Source organism: Sebastes fasciatus, chromosome 13 (assembly GCF_043250625.1).
Source record: "Sebastes fasciatus isolate fSebFas1 chromosome 13, fSebFas1.pri, whole genome shotgun sequence".
In the NCBI taxonomy this organism is placed as follows: domain Eukaryota; kingdom Metazoa; phylum Chordata; class Actinopteri; order Perciformes; family Sebastidae; genus Sebastes; species Sebastes fasciatus.
This window is the reverse complement of record NC_133807.1, coordinates 22,524,109-22,547,613: the sequence shown is the minus strand read 5'-3', so window position 1 is coordinate 22,547,613 and position 23,505 is coordinate 22,524,109. Positions and strand designations below refer to the sequence as shown.

The 23,505-nt window shown below is 43.6% G+C and overlaps 1 protein-coding gene across 1 annotated transcript in view; it reads left to right on the top strand.

Moving 5' to 3' along the window:
- The first annotated feature begins 1,871 nt into the window (after positions 1-1,871).
- The window catches only part of rnd2 (Rho family GTPase 2), a 32,071-nt gene continuing 10,437 nt past the window's right edge, over positions 1,872-23,505 (top strand). Inside the window, exons 1-2 of the mRNA XM_074656226.1 lie at positions 1,872-2,208; positions 2,652-2,739. Of these exons, the coding sequence (XP_074512327.1) occupies positions 2,107-2,208; positions 2,652-2,739 (190 nt within the window). The 5' untranslated portion in view covers positions 1,872-2,106. The remainder of the gene's footprint in view (positions 2,209-2,651; positions 2,740-23,505) is intronic.

Sequence of the window (23,505 nt, the reverse complement as noted above, 5' to 3'; positions counted from 1 at the left end):
GACGGTTATCATACAGTGTACATTTGCTTATCCACGGTATTGAGAAAAAACTGACATAAGTGAGTGTGTGTAAATGTTAATATTCATAGGACATTATTTTAAAAGCTCAAGGCTGATGTTATTTTTAATTTAGCAATTAATTACATGCTATATTGCTGCTAACATGTAAACTAACAAGCGTTAGTTATATAATACATCATAGTTACATGCTATTTTTTATTCAGGTTTGTAATTCTGTTTATTATAATTCTGTTCTCATTCCTTTAAAGGAGCAGTGTGTAGGATCTGACGGTATCTAGCATTGAGATTGCAGATTACCACTTTTGTGAAGTGAGTGGTGAAGCAAGAGAGAGAGAGAGCGGCTGCGACGGCAGCGGGTAATGTTATCGACTCCGGCCCAAGCAGGAAAAGTTAACAGTGTTCGGTTTGTCCGTTCTGGGCTACTGTAGAAACATGGCGGAGCAACATGGTGGACTCCGTGAAGAGGACCTGCTCCCTATAGATATAAATGGCTCATTCTAAGGTAACGAAAACACAACGATTCTTATTATCAGGTGATTATACACTCAAGAAAACGTAGTTATAAATATCATATTCCATTTCTGCCATAGATCCCCCTAATTGTTACACACTGGTCCTTTAAGGGTCATTGTAACTGATGATAATACTACTACTACTACTACTACTAATAATAATAATAATAATACAGATAATGGATGGATGGATAATAATAATAGTGTAATATCGTATACCGGATATTTTCTGAGATGGTTATCATACCATGAAAATCTCATACCGTTACAACCAGGGGTGTAAGACAATATAGAAAATATCGAGTATCGTGATATTACGTTTTGTGATACTGTATCGATCCTCAAAACCACTGTATTGATTTTGAATTAATAGTTTACATGCAAAGATTAACTCCGTCAATACTTTATTTCATTTGCAAAGAGATGCGCCCTCTCAAAGTAGTGCTATTATGTTGGATGTTACAAGGACTGTGATAATGCAAATGCAGATGCCACTGTTCTGCTTGCATAAAAAAAGTCAACTTTGTTTACTCAGATTTTATGCATATGGTGGTGTGTTCTTTATACTGTGACAGTTATCCTAAAATTAGATTTAAAAAAAAATTGAGATATATCGCCTTGCTTACAGTATCGCGATATATTGAATCGTAACCTCTGTATCATGATGCGTATCGTATCGCCAGATTCTTGCCAATACACAGCCCTAATTACAACATGTAACACACTAAAAGACAATATATTATAGATATAAAGGGATAGAACAGGAGGCAGAATTGTCTCCATAAAGTCCCACTGATATAGTCGCTATACTTTAATATTATCATTGAGATATTAGCAGGAAACCATAGGAGGCAAAACAAACATGATAAGGTCACTATAAACTATTTGTCCCACTGACCCTTTGGCTTTATTTCAAGTAACGCATTTACTTTCTTCGCAGACTCAGATCATTTGGAGCCAGTAGCCAGATTATTTTTCTATGTTTCAGTTCAGTGATTCAGAGTGTCCTGTTGTACTGCAGTACAGCCTGGCTCAGTAGTCTCTCTGTAAAACTTACAACTAAACTTTATAGCCAAATCAAAATCTGCACGAAGATCATTGGCCAACCTGTGACAGAGAGCCTCCTTTCAAGCAGCTCACAACAAGAGTATGCTCAGTCTTGCCAACAGCATCTCTTCTGATCCCTTACATGTTTTAAATGGGGAATATCAACTTCTGCCCTCTAAGAGGCGAGAGTCCCTACATTTAACTTAGCTTATTAGTGATGGGATTCAGACGTGAATATTAGGAGGGCGTGGCCAGGAATCAAACCAAGGGAGTTTTACCAGAGAAGGCTGAGCTTCCTGTGGTTTCGGTAGCAGTCCAGTCACTTCACCAGTCAGACAGAGAGACACACACAGAGAGAGAGACACAGAGAGAGACAGAGAGGACCGTGGAGCTGCGCGCAGGACAGACGCAGCAGCTGGATAAAGCGCACCGGCTCGGCGCATGTATCTGCTCCGTCTTCTGTTCCTCTGCGTCTCCTAAACTGGATGCTGGATGCAATCAACAACACACCTCTGACGGACGAACCATGGACAGTCTAGGCAGCCGCTGTAAGATTGTGGTGGTCGGGGACACACAATGTGGGAAAACTGCACTCCTGCACGTTTTTGCCAAGGACTGCTATCCAGAGGTAGGTTTTTACCAAAAAGTCTCAAGTGTTTTTTTCTTAATTTGAAGATCAGGAGTTTGAAATGCAATAGTGAAGAACTTCAGCACTTGTTCAGCAGGTTTACATCCACCTGCTTAAAGACAGAGAGAGAGGAAGCTGCTGCTGGAGAGAGGGAACTGTAATGAATGGCTGTAAAATAGTCCTGTAATGTCTAAATGGACTTTTATTGTGTCTGCAGTTACTGCCCATAAAACTTTAAGGCGTTGTCTTCTTCTGCTATAATATTTCCCCCAAAGGGATTATAGTATAGCTATTGCTGTGAAATGTGTCTGCCATTATTTTTTATTTATCTGCTGCATAATTTCAAATATGATTTTCCCACAGAAGCCTGTGGCAGTGTAAACACACCCTTATCTTGTTCGTCTTAATTGGATAACTAAAATAAATCCCTTCTTATTTTTCAGACCTACGTGCCCACGGTGTTTGAAAACTACACCGCCAGTTTTGAGATAGACAAGCACCGGATTGAGCTGAATATGTGGGACACGTCAGGTAAGACTATTTCATATCTCTGTCTCTTCCAAGGCTGCTGACATCAAATCAATCTCCTCCCAGGCCTGCCCACGGTGCCTGTCCCCTGGCTGCGACCGTGGGAGGACTGCCTCCAACTCCCCTCTCCAACTTCTCCAGCAAGCAGTCATCGCTTTGACAAATTGCTTTGACCTTGCCAACTTCAGATGGATGTCTTTTTGTTTTTAGATTTTTTTTTAGCTTGGTGCATCTGCTATTTATGATTGTTGTCTTTAGAAAGCTCGGTGCCAGCCGTGTCTGCTGGTGTCGTCTTGTGTTTTGCATTCCTTCCTTCCTGTGCTGTCCGCTGTGTGTGGCTGGCTCTTCCCATGCTCTGGCTAGGGTCAGGCCACTGCTGGGGGGAGAAAGGGCTGAGGGCGCGGATAATTGAGACAGGATGGGCCTGAGGGGATCAGTAACTGACAGAAGTTTTCATCAGAGTTACACTGATGTAGTGGATATGATACATTACAGGGTTGTCCTCGACCAAAGAAATTCTTAGTCGACTAACACTCATTCGATTTTGACGACTAATCGATTAGTTGATTTAATTGTCAGATCTATCCACAAAGAATCACGCAAAAGCACCACTTTAAATCTTGTGTTTACCAGAGATGTGCTTATAAGTTTCTTGTTAATAAGTCATTCAGCATGAAAAAAGCATAAAAGATTAATGAATAGTCAACGAATGGACTAAGAGGAAGCAGCCCTATGATACATTTTGTCTTTTGGTTTAATTAAGTTCGCTCCTTTGCCACATTTTCAGACGTACAGTCAACTCTGATATGAAGTTCCTTTACAAAGTTATTAAAAGATCATCAAAGAGAGCAATGTTTCCAGAGTTTAAGGCCAGCACACCTTACCCTCCTTAATCATCAAAGAAATTCTTTCATCAAGGTTTCAACTGAAATATTTAGTGATTTTGTAAATGTTGTTTTCAGGAGCTTTTTCCGCCCTGAATAAAACTCTCATGGCATTAAAAATGTCAAATTCAAACACGCTGATATGCTCAGAATAACAACTACTGGTGCAACGTATCCTCGTACGACCGTTTGTATGATAGCTTACGAAAAGTTATTCCTCATGTTTCGTGCGTTTTCCTGCGAATGTCCAGCAACGCTTGACGCACGTGTCAATTTCCGCTCATTACTTACATACAGTCTTTTCAACATAAACGTCCGTCTTCACTGGAAACAACTTGGTTAGGTTTAGGCAACAAAACTACTTAGTTAGGTTAAAGAAAAAAGATAGGTTGGTTATGTACGTAAGTGGTTTAACTTAAGTACGTAAGTTACGTGACAAATAAATGAACTTTTCTGGTTTCACACGGAGTACGAACACCTGTCTCCTGGGTGAGAGTCCGGTGTTTTTTGACTCACCCATCCACCCCGTCCTCCTCCATACACGGCGTTTGTCGCTCTTTATACTTCCTGGTTCACAATTACGTGGATTACAAACAAATTGATTCAGTGGGATATAAATACTAATTACAGTGCATTACTTTTCATAGGTATGGCTGCGAATGGTGAGAACAGCTTACTGGTGACGTCAGTTTTGTTCCACAGATGTTGGCAGTGATATGCTGTCAGAAGGGGAATTTCTCTAATAACAAATCATCTTTACCTTAGTCACTCTCTACTCTGGTCATGTGATTGGGCTTCAGTGTATAAACATGCGTCTTGCTAAGGAAGTAGTTTTGTCTATCAGGCAGCCAGTAGCATCAGTGAGACTCCTGCACAGAAAGCCATGGTCTACTTTCATCCCCGTCCTGTCAGCATGGATGGATTAACTGCTCTGAGCTACCCTGAGATCTGCGCCTCATCAGGCGAGAGTCGGCTATCTGACCAGCGACATGGCTGACCAGTCACAGGGCTGGATATGGGATCTTCCCAGGGGGAATTCCTTCCTTTACCATAAACATTCCCAAACCTAAAACTATCTTCCGGGAGAGATGATGGGAGTATTTTTAAGTTACACGGTCAGTGAGTGAAAGAATGTTGTTTTTCCTTGGACCTCATGCCGACCCGGGGAGTAAATCTGCTTGAGCCTGTCAGTCAGGGGTCGAGGTCCTGTGGGGCCCCGGGGCCACAACTTAAAGACTTCCTTATCTCCGGAGCCTAATGATGTAGTGGGAATGTTGTGCTTCTGTCCATCTTAAAGACCCTAAACCACCTTTAGCAGTCTTTAATCTTCAGCCAGGAGCCGCCCACCCCACAACAAACACGACGTCACCCAGCCTACAGGGCAAGCGTGTGTGCTTCTGTGTGTGTGTGTGTGTGTGTGTGTGTGTGTTCAGAGGTTCTTGTGTGATATGCCATTATTCAGTGATTCGCAGCAAACACAGATGTTCACATTTTCTCTCAACAAGAAAAATAATTGGCACACACTTAGATGAAAAAGGCTTTCATCTGAAGAAAATAGCATGTCTCCCATCCTTCCTCTTTTGCATTCTGATTTTTTTTATTGCCCCTCTCCTCCTTCACTTCCCCTTTTACAAGCTTTGTTATTTCTCTCATGTACACTAGCAGCAGCAGCAGCAGCACCAGTTCAGACTCTTAGGCATGGTCACGCCATCATTTATAACGGAGTGCAATCAATTTTTTCCGATGCAATCGCTGCGATCAGTGGATTTACTCGCGGAGGGAAAGTAAATGTGTGTCATGCTTTGGCTTAGAGTTAAACTTTGGTAAACTTTGACCTGTGAATTCACTTCATGGGCTGCTTGCAAACCGTCTTGACAGTTCTGACCTTTGAGGGAACCAAAGGGAGTCCAAAATGGAGGAACCTATCATGGTAGCTGGGTGCCAAATGAGGAGCGATGCCAACAGAGCTTTCCCTCTTCGCACCTACTTTGCCTTTAAAGGGTAACTTTGGTATTTTTCAACCTGTTTTTGTGTCTTACTGACTAATAGGGACAACAATGTCTGAAACTGGTCCAGTATTGAGGGAGAACGCTGTAGACGCTGCATTTAAGTCCACTAAAAGTGCCTGTTTTCACCATGACAGGCTCTGATTGTGATGATAAGTGTCTGACATTATGAGAAGAGTCTCGCTCAAGGAGAGGTCTCGTTCTGAAATCTGGCGAGGTGACGTGTTGCGGCAAGACAACGGTGGAATAGTGGAATACATCCATGGTGGAAATGTGAGAGCCAGCCGGGCAGAGTTTGTTTTGTTGGAGTACAGAAAGCGTAGCTTAGTGCTTTTTTTTTTTTTTAAATGTCATGTTTGAATATTTGATGATTTCCACAATGTGGACGAGGTCTTTGAATTCGTGGCCGCCCGTATTTATTTGAGCCAGAGTATACAGATATTCAGATTTCACAACAAGACTTCTCCTTGAGCGGGACTTGGACACAATAACAAACAGACCAGATCAAGCGAAAGGTAAGAAAAACGTTTTATTTCTCTGTAGGGTCCTTTCCATAATGTTGTCAGACACTTATTATAATAACAATCTGAGCCTGTCGGTGGCAAAAACAAGCACTTTTTGTGAATGTAACGTTACATTGACGCTGCTCACTGCCCTCGCAGCTCGTTTTGTGGCTGCCGGTTAAAGCGTTAATCCTCAATACTGGACCAATTTCAGAAATTTTTATCCCCATTAGTCACTTAAACATAAAAACAGGGGAAAATAGGGTCCAGGTTGAAAAATACCTAAGTTACCCTTTAATAAATATAGCCTCAAAATCACTAAGCTGCCAGTACCCGCTATTTTGAGAGGAAATGAATTGCCACTTTCTGGTGGCTGCAGTCTTCACTACAGTACACTGGACAGTTCAATTTCCATCTGACATTTGAATCAGTCAGTCCTCAGTCCTCTAGTTGCTCTTTTGAAGCCACATCCCCATTTCCCCGCTGATACACAGCTCTTTTTTTTACCACCAAGCTTTCAGCCTCTTCACATAAAGTATTGTCTCCCTTTTAATTGCTGGTGAAGTCGGCCTGCTGTGGCCCGGCTCTGTTCACAAAGCATTACCGATCGCCATCTGAGGGCATGGCTATTTAAACAGCTTGCGTCTCCCCTGGTTCACATTTCACCGGCATGGGCAAATGTGCATTGCCATTAAAAAATGCTCCCAGCATTTGTTGTTGCACCATTGATTGGTTTGGTCTCATTAATTCCGATTCTTCCACAAGGTCTAGTCCTTGCAGGATGGGCGAGAACAGCGGCGAGGTGTTTATCTAATTGAGGTCATTACTGAGTGTAAATCTGTAGGTCTGTGCATGTGTTTGTGTTTCTGCTCTAAATGAATGGGTATTTTAAGACGCATTAAACCAAAACACTGAGGTCTTATGGCTTCTGGGAAGCAGAGGGCAACTTTCAGCTGCATTTTGTATTCTGCCCTCATTCAGCTCCGGACCATCTGGAGAATTAAGTCAATTACAAAGAGATTGAGTGGAATTCCAATGAGAAAATATCTGTGTATGACTTTATCTGTTACATGCTAGGGCTGGGACGATACACCTATCTCCCGATTCAATACTATCACGATACTTGGGTGTCGATTCGATATGTATTGCGATTCTACAAGTATTGCGATTCGATATCACAATTTATGATGGCTTGACGGCATGTTACCACAATATGATAACGTTAGCTGTCCATGACAGAGTTATCATGCAGCTTCAGCCGTGATGTCTAGCTCTGCTTTTCCTGACGATGTGTGAAACCCAAAGTGTTTCCATTCTTTACTGTATGTGTAGTGTTTACCATGTTGGATTTAAAATGTGAGAGTGCAAGTCGTATCCACGCGTACCCTCCGCCGTTTTCTACTTTCTGCGGTTTGTCTTGGTTGACGGATACGGAACGGATGTGATGTCATGTTACTCAGACTAAAACAATAAAAGCGGCAACTTCCTTCTACCTCCGCATAGACTTAAATTAAGCACTTATATGGATTCCGGCATTAAAGAATCACTTTCAAAACCGTAAAAAAAAACACGATACATAAGTGAATTGATTTTTTTTCCCACTCCTATTACATGCAGCCACATAGTGATTCACTATCGCATTTATCTGTATCTTAATGGAATTTTAAAGCAACCCAAGCTGTTAGAGGGTGATAATGTTGTTTGGTGATAACTTGTCCGAGGACCATTAGTGATTACTGTCGACGCTCATGGGGCCCATTGGTAGTCAGCCAGTCAGGTTTTTTTTTACAGAGCCTGAGGCATTAATGCACTCTTCCTCTCTACCCAATATGGTAAGGGTGCCTGGGAAAGATTCCCTCAAGCTTTGGCCTCAGACTAATACCCCGCTAAGAGGTGTGCGTGCTGTTTCTAACAAGTCTAAGTCATGACAGCCCGGGTTTCCCCCAACTTCCTACAGTACACTCACGTCTCTTTCTGTTTCCCCTCTCTAATGCCTGACCTGATTCTCACATGAGAACTGGAACTCTTACTTTCTGTTTAGTCATGCTGGAGAGTTTCTTTCAAGTGGCAATCCGCAGGAATCTTGTTTTTCTTTCTTCTTTTGCTGAAATCTTTGCTACTAATCGCTCACGTTGTGGTGTTTTTTTTTTACACTGTACTTCCCAGTAATCGCTCATCATTCAAATCACGTGTCCCTCCCATTCAGAGAAGTTCTATCAATGCAATTTGAGTTTCTGTTGAGTTTCTTCCACTGATAAGCGATGTTGGGCTATCGTTTCCCAGTTACCCAGTTTTTTCACCCAGTTTTTTCTCTATTTATTTCCAAACAAAGTGCTACTGCTGCTGCTGGGAACATGAAACGCATCACTTGCTGTGCAGTGGAGGATTTCTCCTGCAGTAGACCTGCCTGACACGCTGGTGTTCAGAACAACAAATATAAAAGCTTTCATGAACTGGCTACAGTTTGACGCACTACTATGCTGTGCAGTCAGTGACAGAGAGCAGGGAGACATCTATTTTTCTGAAAATGTCACAAATTCTATGAAAGATTGTTAGGGTCTTAGGGTAAAAAAATGTAACTAGATCACCATGAAACTTCTCTAGTTGATTACTTACATTAAAACAATTGTGTTTTGTATTGCATATTTTCAGAAAATGTACATTTAAATATGCAAATAAGTCATTATCTTATTAAATATGTGTTTATTTGCAACATTCAACGTTCAAAATTCAGAGGGAATTCTGGATATCTCTATTTATCACTCCATAAATCTGAAAATACTGTCAACAGCCATTAAAAAAACCCGCTGTGTTTTTTAGGAATAAAATGTTCTATAAATCAGACTATGAATGATATATGAACAAACCCCTCAGTACAAACCTTCATAATATAGATAGGAATGAAATTGGAAAGTTTGGTGAATGTAAGTGCTGCTGAAGTGGACATTTCTGGCTCAGAGTCTGAGGAAAAAAAACTAATTTTGAGAAAACAGACTTTAAAGATATGTATTGTAAAATTCAATACATTTTATAAGACACTACAGGTGAATAGGGTAATTATGTTTAACTAATATATCACCGTGAAACCTCCCCATATTACAAGTTTTCTGAAATGTTGTTTGAATATGTAAATGAGGCATTATCTAATGCAAACTTTTGGTGAATTTAGGAAAAATCTACAGACGCAAATAGAAAGGTGTAGCAAAATTAACACCTAATTATATATTTTGGACATTTTCTAGCCTGAAAGAAGACATAAACCAGTGCATAAAAACAATGTTTTGCCTTGGGTGTCTCCCCTTAAATAAAATGACCACTCACATGCTTTTCAGAGCCCCTTTCCTCTATTGAGTCTTCCTCTGTTAAAGTCATGTTTAATGCTTTTTTGTGACTCATGTCTTATGACAAAGCCGTCATGACTTTTCACAGTAAGAGGTGTGATTGTTTTGACTTGAGCGACGATAACAAGACACTGCAAGTGTGTAACACCACTCCCAGCGCCAGTGCTCGCTCAGAGTCACAGTCTGACTGTCTCTGTCCTCTCATACCGACTTTCCAACATTCCTGGCGTCTTTATGCTCTTTAAACTCCACATTCTCGGCGCACTGGACCAGTCGGGTATCCAGAGGCCTGTAAAAACACGCAGAGTTCACTGGGCTTTCTGTTCCTGGACACTTTACGCTTGATTAATCTTTAATAGAGAATGAGTGAACTACAACCACAACGCAGAGCAGAAATAAAATCAACAGGCACCTCTTTGCCCTCAAACCTTCAGCTCACTGGAGAGGATGCTCACAAAGTGCTGTCTGACCTGAGCAGCGAGCACGCTGATTACAGGAGATAACATCATTTGCTCTGGGCTCTTACAGTTGGCCTGTTTTGTCCTCTCTGAATCACCACTGTAACGTTAGACTCAATGTTAAATCATTAAAAAACAACATTCCTTCCTCTTCTCTCTGAATAATTTGCAAGTGGAGAATAGGATTGTGTTTGGGTGCTCGCAACCTGCTGGAAAGTAAATATACTTTGTGTTTATTTTTGTCAGCATCCTGAAGGGAGGATGACGACATCTTTTCAACTGCTGTTCACAAGACTGAATGTATGAACCGAGCCTAAGCCCTGAAAGTTGTTCCCAGTCTTTGCCTAACCAGCCCAGGGCAGTAACTGCCTAAACGAGAACCTGTTTTGATGATGCATAGCAGGCTGGAAGGCACTCCCCTGCACTGGAGGAGAACGGCTGCATGACAGTTTCGGGTAATGAGTAAACAGAAGATAATGCAAGGTGGTTGAAATACTGTAACGTAAAACAACTGCTTGTGCCTTAAACAAACACAATCAAGACGTTCTCCTCCTCCACCAGTTCATCCTTACATGTAATATAGTAATGATGCTTATTAGGGCTGAAACTATTGATTCTATTCATTACCATAGACTAGGGATGTCACGATACCAGAAATCTAGCAGTTGATACCAATACCAGTGAATTTCCACGATTTCTCGATACCAACTCGATACCACGGTAAAAAAACAACAACAACAACAATAAATCCCCTGTACTGTAATTCAACACGTACTCTTTAATTAAAAACATTTGAACATTACAAAAAACAGAGGCATGTAGCCTTTAAGTAATAAATACAAATAATTGACCCATTTTGTTCATTTTGGCGTATCAGCAGCATGCTATCAATCGATAGTCAGACGACAGTCACTACATACTGACCGTGAACGCATCTGGTCCATCAGCTCAGAGTAGCAGGAGTAGGAGCAGGAGGCAGAAGATTAAAAGCAAACGCACCTATTTGGCAATATTTCACATTTAATCTCAATGCTATAAGGGAACCATAACGTTAATGAGGTAATCGTCGCGAGGTGGATGGAGCCGTCACAGCAGGTGTGCACGGAGCAGCGGCGCCAGGTAGACCCCTGCAGCGGAGCCCTGCAGCAAAAGCGCTACCGGAGAGGCCAGACACACCGCCACCCGACGGTAAAGATCAGAGTCAGCGCTCTGCACATATTGACCGTCATCTTTTCTTGTAAAATGTCCGGTGTAATCGGTAACACCGTTGTTGTCACAAGTTTATTAACTGGTGGGAAAATTTTCCTCACTGTCACATCACTACCAATGACCATTACAGGCATCGTACGGTACCTTCGGTACTGTAGAAAAAGAGTACCGTCACTTTTTTAGAATTTTGGCATCGACTTGGTACAGAAGTATCGGTTCTCGTGACATCCCTACCATAGACTGTATATAAAGATGGACAACATGATAGCTCCCCACATTGAAGCCAAAACATCTCGATCGCCCCCTGGTGGCTGGCTTCAACGATAGTACACATATTGGGTATGTAGTGCATAGCAATTTCAGACGCAGACTACGCGTCAACAAAACCACTCCAGACTACAACTTTAAACACAAGTCAGTTGTTTTCACTCAAATATAAATTCTAAATCATCCAGGACTGAAATCTTAAAGATCGCCACTTTAACATCATCGTGTTAACATTGTAATTGTGAGCATGTTAGCATGCATACGTTAGCATTTACCTGAAAACACTGCTGTGCCTAAGTCCAGCCTCATGGAGCCGTTAGGATGGCTGTAGACTCTGACTCTTGTTGAAGCATGAGAAGACACGTCAGGTAACATTTTGCATTGTATTGTTTGTGAAAAGAACCCACTGCACCAATTCAGTGGAAGTTTCCCTTTCCACCTTGGTGGCTGAGCACAGAGTCTGTAATAATGTTGTTCGACTTGTGACTGCCATGTTGGATTTGGAAGGGTTGGAAGTAAACTTTGGCTTTTGTTCCAGGTCTCCAATCTCAGTTACTGGATTGCCTGTGAAGGTATTTTTGGACAAAGGGGATACCGTTCTGTCCTCTGGGGTCTTATGAGCTTGACAGCAAAATTGCACAGAATATATCTGGGCTCCTGCATGACTCTGTGACCTGCCGTCAGGTTTGGGATGAGCCTGCAGCCTCTCTGGCAGGCTGCACCTGATAATCCCGGGGATTACAGTTAATGGTGGGAGCCCACAAAGACGCTTTGCATATTAGAAATCAAGCGGCGAGAGCTGCGTGTGGGTGAAGTGCAGTCTTTGTGTGTCACTGTACTGTAAAATTGTGTCTCACATTTTATAGCCGAATGTTTTAGTGACCTCTGAACTGAGAAAATCAGCCTCACTAATACATGCAAAGAAATACATTTCAACTCTGAATAAGAAGAAAAATGTAAATGTAAGGACGGACACTAAGAGGCTGAGAGCCTTAAATGTCCAGGTTTTCCGTTACACAATAACGAAAATGTATTTTACAGCTCATGAAACATAATTTCTCCATATCACATGAAAGCATATAATTAATGGCACTCAAATGATTTTGGCATTACAAGAATAAATCCTCTCTGTATTCCAGGCATTCCCTTCTTCTTCTTCTTCTTCTTTTCCTCTTTCTAAATGGTCTCCAGCTCTAAACTTCTTGAATAATGATGGTCTCATGCACAGCGCCTCACTTCATTGCACCCTGACTCTGTGAGTGGGTTTGTGTGACATTATGGAAACTCAGCCAGCAGTCCTGGCTGCTGGGCTGGATGTCTTGGTTCTTGAGCAGGCAAGCAGCTGTGCTCCATCCCTGGAGCTCAGCACTCCGCGGATAATATTCTTAGACAATTACACGAAGGGGTCAACAACCTGAAGAGGAAATGGCCGCCTGTATGTTGCAGTAGCTAAGAGAAGATGAAGAAACAAAAGGATGTGCAGGCGAGTGTGAAGGAACTTCTCTGGAGGAGGATTTGCCAGTTATCTTTTCCTCTCTGTGCTATTTATTTACCCTCCCCTTGTTCTTTTCCCTCATCGATGTTCTCCATCTCTGATAGCCCATTAGTCAAGGCGGCTTCTGAAGCGCCGTGTTGAGGTCACAAGCAGTCAGGGGCCGTGTTAAGCAGGGGGTGGGCAGAAGTGCTGCTTGAAAGCCAGCCAGCTGCACTGACGGGAACACACAGGCTGTAATTACCACACTGAGTATCTGCTCTCCTGTGACACAGTGAGACACACACACAAGATCACAGACACCTACACTCACACACAGACGTGTAGCCTGCACCACACAGGCATGTACCCACCGTTCTGCCGGCTTTTACATGCATACAACATGTCCTGAGCGTCCCACAAGTGAGGCCCCAGAGGAGACAGTCCCTCATCCCGTCTGATCTCTTATCTCTGCCAGAGGAGCCTGTAAATGTGACCGTGGATGCAGCTATGAGCCGAGAGCCACCACACATTCCTTCGCCACATCTCAGCCCCCCCATGCACTGTCAGCTTAATGTTGAGCACCAGGCAAAAGTGTATAATCTGCTTAAATAGCATGTCCACTGCTGAACTACACTTCCAACTGCACGCTGCTGATAGGCTGTGTGTGGCTTTTACTTCGTTAATGTGGCAATGGAATAATCAAAGTGACGTTATTAGGGAATGCACATTAACGGGGCAGAATTAAGAGGAGTCTTTTGAAGAAAAAGTGCACTTGATGAGCTCACATGACTCAGATTACATGCCATGCTACCAACAGAGGAGAATGGAGCTATACGATGACGGACAGAGAAGAAAAGGATAATATGAAGATATCATTTTTGTTGGGTTTCGAAGATTTGGTAGGAAATATTTGAAGGTATTCGAAGCTTCGCGGCGCAGCAGGCTGACATGTTCTTCTGTCTCCATCTCCCCTGTTTCAGTGCCCGGGACAGCGCCGCTGTAGCACTACTGTACACACACGCACCTCTACACTTAACAGCCTTATCCATCTGAGAATAACTAATAATAATTCATGTTGAATATGAATAATGTTGTGGGTTTATTCCTTATTTCAAGGGATATTTGGGGATTTATACGTTAATATTACATACCTATATATAAATATTTTCTTTTTAAATTTAAAAACGAAGCATTCGAATACTGATTTGGAGGTTGATTACCATGGCAACAGTCAAAGCTTCGAAGCTTCAAAGCATTTGGGTCAGCCCTACACAATACTGACATTGTTAGCGTATCTGATATAATTTGGGTCCTTTTGGCCAATACTCGTTTCCAGTGTTAAGCTGATCAACAATAAACCCTTTTACAGACGATATCATCAAAAATATGCGTGTGCATGTTGGCAACAGAAGTGGCGTTTTGCCCCAGCCATCCAGACAAGACTGCGAGCTTTAAACATTTAATTAAAATTGTTACCGGCATCAAAATGCCTGGTTGTTGCGTGTTCGGTTGTGAGAATCAATATTTCCAACAAGTTCTACAGAATTGCGACAGGATCACGACCGTTTCAGAGCAACAGGTGTTTCGGTTTAACAAGTGACCGTGTTACCTAGTGACTCTCAGCCGAATGCGTTGCTCGTACTAACTTACATAAATGTTTGTACGTAGAAAAATAAACACAGATGAGTATGTATTTAAAATTGATTGAAGGCTTTTACGAGGACACCTTCATGTTCTATTGGTGTTTTCATCACCTGCTGTCACCTGGAGTCACCAGTTAACACAGTCACTCGTTAAACCAAAACACCGGCAGCACCTATGGCTGCAAGCTATCAAAGGTGTCGACTACCACTGGACTGAGGGCATGATCAAAAATGTGTTTGTAGCACCCATTTTAAACCTCAATAAACTCAAAACTCTGACACAAAGAGTCTGTCCTGGTATTTGACGTTCTGTTCATGACCACAGATAACGTAGTTGTAAGCATCTAGTGACATGTTTCTCCACCAAATACATGTATAAATCTGGCCACTGAATATTGGGCAACTTGCTAATGACTTCCACCTGCTCACAAATAGCACACGGATCTGGCAAGTCAATTTGTTTAGGTTGCATTCGTGATCTTTGGTGGTTAATGCCCTTGCATAGCTTGACAAGCTATTTCACTGTGTGATTCATTTTTGAAAATATAAAATAGAGACATCACATTCATACTACAGACAAATATCTATGTGTGATGGATACATGTGAGTGCATGTATACGTGTGTGTGGGCATGTGTGTGATTGAATGGGTTTGTGTAAGGGAATTCCAACAGCCTTGACCCGGCGACCTCTCCTATTGTTTCCCAGCTGACCAGAGGCGTAATGGGGACTGATAAGGGGGCGCTGGGCCGGGAGCCGGGACACAATGAGGCTGGAAAGCGCAGCAGCTGCTTCGCCCAATAGGCAAAGAGATTGGGGGAGTGAAGGGTTGAAGCGAGTAAAAAGCATGGGAGGCGTGGGGGGTGCTGCCCTTAGAGCATGTTATAAGAGCAGCAAGTGTTCACTACATTGAAAACGGGGAAAGGGGACAGAAGGAGTAGACAGACGGAGAAGTGTACATCTGTGCTTTTCCCACCACCCCCCACCCTTAGAGGCTTTTTGTTGTGAGTAAGGCTTGTTGGTGGCACCCTTGGGACCTGACCCACTGTGGTCCTCGGGGATGCAGACGCACAAACGCCAACTGTGTCACACTTTAAAACCAGCGCAGTGCTCTTTTTATATGCTAAACACGCAGCTACATATGGCGATATAAATAGTCCTGTAGGGGATTTAATACAGTGCTTTTGTCGATTGTATTAAGAGATGGAGGAAGCGCGCTGTAATTGTGCATCCTCCGTCTTCATTGACCTGAAGTAACGTGATCTACGGCACAACGCAAAGGAAGCCATCGACACAGCAGGAAGTTATTGATCCTAAATGTTGTCATTGAAGGGCACATGGACTTGACCGGATGAAATGGGAGCTTCTGAAGTTTTTTTAGTTTTATAATGAATAACAGACTAAACACTAACAAACACCAGTTTGATGCTGCCAAATTTTCAGGTCAAGTGCTTTGATGGATCTGACCTTTACACAGTTTACATGTTACTGTGATATTCTCTTCTACTCTTAATGAAGTCACAAGAATATCCAGCATCCGGAGCTCTCTACCATTTTGTGCTTTATTTAAAAAAGAGGCTCCTGCACAATTGAGTCAATGAGCCAGGATAAAATTATTTTCCCTACTAGATATCCAAAGAGATGTAAACTTAATTCAGATTAAATTGAATGTGTAACACAAGGAACACATTTTCAGCTGTAATGTAATCACTAAAAACCAAACTTCTGTGTTACTCGGTGTAGTAATGTGATTACAGTAAGACTTTATGTTGCCCCAGTACTGAACATGTGTTGACTTTAACAAGAGAAGAGACACAAACTAATGCACCCTGGCACTAAACCAGGCTACAGCAGCAGCAGCAGCAGCGGCAGTGAATGCCTCAGTCATCCAGGCAGACAGGAAACCCACCCAGAGAACTGTAGCTCTGTGTGTTTTCTCCCGGTCCACTCCCTCTACCGAGTGCAACAGAACCCGATGCAACGCCAGCTTTGATCAGCCCACTTCAAACAGCCACACTGACTGGTTCTGCTGCTCCCAAAGCTAGCGCTCAGTCCCTCTGGCCCCCCCCTACCTCCACGGGAGCAAAACCCTCTCAGCATCCGTCTGCAACCCATCCGAGCGTAAGGGGATACAGGGAGGGAGGCCATCCTTCACCTCCATCCTTCACCCCCCACCTGCACCCCGCTCACACACACTGGACAGATCCCATCATTTATGGATGACTTTATTTATAAACAAGATCCAATGCGCTCTCTTTCTCGCTGCTGCTGCTTTTGTGGAAGTGAAATTGCACTTGAAGTAGTGCCATGTCTCCCCGGCGGCCTCCCTGGGGGGTTTCAGAGTGGGCTGAGGGATAGATAGCACCATGATAGGGATGTGTTTGGATGGTTATGCACTGGAGGAAGTGGAGTCGATGGAGCAGAGGATGTCCTTCTCCACTCACAAGTTATTCTTTCATACACTCAGTGCGTAGCTGCTGCCTGAATATTCGCACGTCTTCTTTCATATCAGACAGACAGCTGTGGACAGAGAAGCTGCAGTCCGTGTTATTACACGTTTTAATGAAAATCCTGAGATTGAAAGATGTGTAGGAGTGGAAATAAAGGATGTGATCTCTGCTGTTTTACAGGTGAAACGGAATAGAAAGTGATGTGGAGTGATGGTAGTCTTTGAGGAGGGCTGGGAGCTTTTCAGAGCAGAATTGACTGTGCCGAGGCAATCACCAATACTAGGTCAAAGAATAAGAGTGGGTGTCTAACACTAGCAGTAAACTCCAAACGTTATTGTATGATCTCAAAGACAGTTGAAAATGATGCTCTAAAATAAATACAATACTCAATACAACTTGAGTTGTTTTTCCAATTATTGGCATCTTTGCCAAATGGAGGCGCTTTTAATAAGCCGCAGACTCAGAGAACCATCGCCATTACACTTTTAGACACACTGTCACATGCATCAGTTTTAAACTTTGGTAGATTGAGAGCTGACTAATACAGTGCCCTTTCGGCCGAGTGCTTGGCCTTTGGTATTGCTGCTTGTAGCTTTCTGAAGAACCGCTAATTCAAACAACTTCACACTTGACACTGCACGTCCTCAGCAATACGCTCAAAGTGTGAAATGGATTGGGGGAATAGTTGTCGTGAAACTCGAAGGACAGACACATGCATACAGATAGAGACTCCTTCCATTTTAGTTAGGTTATAGCAATGTAAGTACTATGTGTATGATTTATTTACTTAGATTGAATAAGGTACAGTGGGAAACCTCCGGGTCTGAGAAGTGAAGCCAATGCTGAAGCGCCTTAAACTTGTATTCTTTCTAACAGCCAGCAGGGGGCGACTCCTCTGGTTGCAAAAAGAGGTCTGATTGTATAGAAGTCTATGAGAAAATGAGCCTACTTCTCTCTTGATTTATTACCTCAGTAAACATTGTAAACATGAGTTTATGGTCTCAATCGCTAGTTTCAAGTTTCCTTCAATACAGCATGATGTTCATTTAGTAAATTATGGTCCCATTTAGAGTCAAATAGACCATAAAGCAGGGGATGCTTTAGGGCGTGGCTACCTTCTGATTGACAGGTTGCTACCACGGCATTGTCATTGCTTTGCCAGATGACGTTGCATTGCGTTGTGGAAAAAGTTGAGCCAGGTCCAACCATGCACACTGCAGCAATCAAAGCAATATGGTGCTTTATTTTGGTCAAAATTAAATGACCATTTTGCTTCTGTAAGTGTTAATTAATCATGTTAATGTTCGATTCCAATATATTTGGGGTATACTGTAATCTGGAGGAATCTGGATGTTCCTGTAAAGCATTGGCTCCCCCAGAGTGGCCGATCTGATCAGCTTTTAAGAAGGAAAACTAGCCTCCTTTCTTTAAAAAATACCTCTTCCCCGTATGAAATCTTCTGCTTCTAAATGTTTAAGTTGAGCAACCAGACAAAAATAAACAGTGTTGGGGATATCGGAACCAGCTGGGGTCCAACACTGAGCGGTGAAAGAGGTTGTGTAAAGAACAAATAACCTTCTAGTCAGCATCTCGTGTGCTTTAACTGGCTCTTGTCTGTTATTTTTTAAACTGTGTTATTCGGTGGATCTTGTCCAAACAGTCTGCTGCTGCTGCTTTGAGGAGACTCAACGGTTCTGGTGTGAGAGGCGCAGAGCTTGAGGAAACACAGAAACAGATAAAGACAGACTCTGCGTGCTCTCCCTGTACACAGCCAGCAGTCGTTCACAGCTGCTTGACTTCCTCACACAAACAAAAACTGGAGTAGTGTTTGTATTGTGACATCTAAAACACATGCACATCTCCGAGGAATTGCGTGTCACCGAGGGGGTGCACCGGCGTAGACTGCCAAACCGAATCTGAAGTCATGTCTCAAACAGTTCGAAGGGGAAAATCAAAGTAGAGACATGATTGGTGTGTTTTTTTTAAGCGAGGCAGGGAATATATAAATTGACAGAAGAAGTGAGCGACAAAAGAAGCAGAACGATCTTTAAAAGCAAAGCGCAGCATGAACCAGAGCCTTAGACAAGACACAGAGATCAAACAACAGGAGATGAAATTCAAAGCTGTTTCTCCGGTGGAATGGGAGTGTGTGTGTGTCTGTGATTATAAAAGAGGGGCTAAGGGTGAGGAGAAACTGAAAGCGGACACACCACTCCATCTCCATACCCCCGGGGCGAGCAGCAGACAGACAGTAATGCTGCTCTGTCCCCTCGCCTGTGCTGTCAGCGCTGTGGCCGACCCCGCTTTTCAACCTGCGTTTTGGACGACAGACACAGGCATTAACTCCTCGGCAGCAGAGCTCAGAGCGGATCCGTGGAAGGTGCTCGACGCCCTTCAAAGGCTGCACTTCCTCCGCAGGGAAAGCGCAGGGAGCTTTGATCAATATCCCCTGTGTGAAGGCTGCAGACATGGAAGGTTAATGGCCATTTAACCCAGTGTCACCTCCACTGTCCCGGCTGTGTGCTAATGCCTTTGAAAACTTGACACAGCCATCTCTATTACAGATCAACAGCTTTATCTGTGTGTGTGTGTGTGTGGTATGTACACTTGTGTAGCCTATATGTCAGACAGCATGAGCAACCAAAGATAAAAGGCACAGACGAGAGAGCAGGCCAGCCGAGGTTGCTTCATTACAGGCTTTTTAATGGTTTGTTTCACTGGATTGAGTTGATTTTTCGCTCACGGATTCACTGCCCCGAGCTCCTTATGTAACGCCACGGCACACGGCGGTGTCTGTGTTGCTTCTACGTATTGCACTGAATCCGGCCAACATTTCATGTGATGGTGCAATCTAAAAATAGCAGTATTACCTCCCTGGTTGAATATTTCAGACAGACCTTATGTCATTGCATTTGGAAGTTACATCACAGGAGGCAGTGCCGGATTTTTGTCCACATTAGGTTTGTCGCGGTAGTCGGTGTTACCAGTGTTACCAGTCTTCAGGCATACACGATTACATTACTTGCCCACCGCCGTTTCGCTTAATTTTTATAGAAATACAACCAATTTTAGTTCATTTTCGGAGTTAGATTTGACACACGGGATGAGAGAGAGTTGACAGACAAGACGATGGCAGAGGATTTGGTTTCAAAGCGAAAAGCAAAAGCGCCTATTTGGCAATATTTCAGATTTAAAAATAATGCTGAAAGGGAATGACGCCAGGTGGAAACCTGCGGCCCCGCAGCGAAAGCTGAACCAGAGAGGCCAGACACACAGCTAAACAGCGTTAAAGATCAACGTAAGCGTTCTACAGATATTGAGCATCATCTTTTCTTGTAAAATATCCAGTGTTAACACCGGTGTTGTTGATGTTTATTAACCGTAGGGTCAATTTCTTCACCATGACATCCCTAGTTCACCTAGGGAGTACCCTTAATTCTTATTGCATACCGCCACCTCCTAGTGAGTCTTGGAACACAGCGTTAAGCGTTAAGCGTAGGAAATAAACACTTAAGGTCGCACTCACACCTGTGACATGCAGCTGAGACGCGAGCCTGCAGGGAGCAGGAGCAGACAGCCGCATAGATTAAAATGAGGTTTCTGAATGCTGCTGCGGCTGGAAGGGGCCGTTCACCTGTAGCGTCTAAAAACGCCAGCCATGCTGCTTTCAAGACCAGAAACCAGTGGTTGCCTGGAACAGGAGGAGAATTATTGACAAAACTCGCTAGTGTAACCAGCTGAAATTTTGAGTTTAACATTTTCTGAAGTTCGTTCTTATGTGTGAAGCATCAGTTTTATGCCAATCTTAGGTTGATTTTTTTCCAACTGAAGTGTGAATTCACAATTTCTGCCATGGGAATAAGGTCAGTGGCACCATATGCAGCAGATAGGCGGCATTGAATTCTGGATGTGGGGCTGTAAAAGAAAGTTTTGTGCAGGCTTACATTCACATAAGAAAACGCACGCTGCCTTGTACAGCGGATTGGTACACTGGGTCAAAGTAACGCCACCTCCTCCCGAAGGGTGCCTTGGCAGCAGTTTCTGTTCATCGCTTGTTTGAGTAAGAACCCCGATTCAGGAGAAACCAAAACAGTTCACAACCTTACCTCACAACGGACCTTAAGCAATGTCTGCTCAACCTCTTAAAGATATGGAGCGCCAACCCTCTTCTTCTCCTCCTTTTAGTCACCTCTAATGATCAATGCACCGGAGTCATTAGCCTCAGCGATCCCCTCCGCTCTCCTGCTCTCTCTTCCTCCTCACTTCCTTTCAGGGCCTCACAATGAAGCCATTTGCATCCCTCCGGGTTGCTACGATACTCGGCCACCCCAACTTGAAATGTTTTGCCTTTGCTTTGAAGGTGAATTTCAAGAGGAAAACAGCTGCAGGAGAAGAAGAAAGGACGCGGGGTATGTGGTGCTGAATGCGTTGTGCTCCTAAGGTTGCGGCTAACTCAGTCACATTAACTGTTTTCGTTTATTTGGCGACATTTGAGAGGGTGTTTGTTTCCTTATACCCTGCCTTTGTCTGTGTGTACGGCTGTTTTTCAGAGTGTCTATGTGGCCTAATGAGGCTGTTAGTTGCTGTTGACTCCCTGCCATATGTGCATGAACACATCAGAGAGCCTCGAGGCGAAGACTATTCTTCTCCCCCCTCACTCATAATGGTTCGCTTTTTAGCTGCGTCTGCAACGAGCGTGCAACAAACAGAGAGAGAGAAAGAGAAAGTTTCCTGCTGTGATGGTACAGATTAACGCTCTGAAGACTGGAAGGCTTCGTTAGATGTCGATGCACACTCAGTTTCACAGGATTCCTGGAGAATCTCTGTCAAACTGTATCATTTGAGTTGAGTTTATTTCATTGTTTGTCCTCATAGAGTGGAAAGTCTCTGAGAATATGAATGAGGAGATAAAGAGCTGACAGATTGTCCCTATGGGGGACTCGGTGTGTCGCGGGACAGGAGACATAAATGAAGTCAAACCACAAAACCCCTCAAGCCTTATTACTGTACATTAGCGCTCCACTAAGTTCCCGTCCGCCTCAACATCCTCTGGGATAATTCTTTGATGAAGCCCGACTGACGGCTGGTGAGGAACGGTTTCTTCCCACCTCTGTCACCTATGCTCGGCGGAGCCTCCTGCGTGGCGCTGCCAGCGTGGCTTAGCGCTAATTAGCCCGGCGGAAATAAAGACAGAAATCCACTTTCCGCCGTGGGTGCTAAATCAGGCTAATGCTAATGCTTGAGGAGGTTTTGTGGGGGGTGTTTTATGCTTGTCCTTGGCACGGCGTGGAAGGGTCCCACTCCTTGTCAGGCGTGATGGTTTTTAGCGGTTCCTGCCAGGCGGTGCTCCCCTCCTTCGCCCTCCTGCTCCATCCATCTCATCCTGCTCTGTCTGAAATTCAATTGACCTTTTGTTCCACCTCACAGTGAATGGGCACAGGCCAGCTCCACCAATAGCCAACGCAGAGCTCTCATACCTCTTTATTTGATCTGTCCTGCTGCCGAGTCCAGTGCTTTCATTACCTACCCAAACACCCACCCCACACACCGCCTCTCCTCCACTCCTCCACAGCGACGTCCTCTTTTATCTCTGCTCATGTCTCTTTGCTGGAAGGAGGACAAGAGCCTTTCAGACGCCAGTGGAGGTGATATATTTTACAATCAGGAGAAAACTCTTTTTTTCCCTCCTTCTCCTTCTTCGCCTTCTCCTCATGTTCTTGATCGTTATGGTGATTGGCTTTTATTTGTGCCTGCTCTGCTTGTTTTAAACACAGCACTTTCTCCTCTCCCTCAGAGGACTTTTTTCTTTTTCTGACTTTGCAAAAGTGCTGAGGTAGCCTCCCTGTCGCTCAGGGCAGAAGAGCTCTGAATTGCTGCGCTGTGACGAGAGGCCTGTCATGACCGTGACCTGCCAATCATTTTGATCTTCAGGATTGACAAATTGATCCCGGCGGCGTCGTTCCAGTCTCTAATTACGTCTTTAAGTCAAACAAGAACCATTATCTCAACTTCTCTTCACCTGACATCTCTTCCCCTTCATCTGGATTCTGCTTTAATTCCCCCGCTGCTTCTTTCATCGTCTCATGCTTCTGCACCTTGCCCTCGCGCCACCGTCAAAGTCATTAAATCTCTTCTGTCCCCTCTCCACCCCCTCATGCTCTTTTCTTCTTCGGCACTAACCTCAGTACAGGTCTGCTGCACTGTGATACATACTAAAGACCAACTTCAGCAGCCACAGCACCTCATGTGTGACCACTACCAATCAGAGCTCGCTGTCGTACAATGTGTGCTTTGCTGACTGTTGGACTTGGCGTCTGTGTGATTGGGCTTTTTTTTGTGTGTGTGTGTGTGTGTGCAAGTCCTGCTCTCTCAGCAGTACAAAACAGTAGCAATCTTGTGTTAATAAGACGAGGAGGGGACTGTGAATTCCTGATAATGTCCTGTAAGGTGTGGGCTAAAATGACATTTATTTTTCATTTCTTTCTTCCGTATTACATGAAAACATGATTACAGTGTATAATTTTAAAGGTGGAGG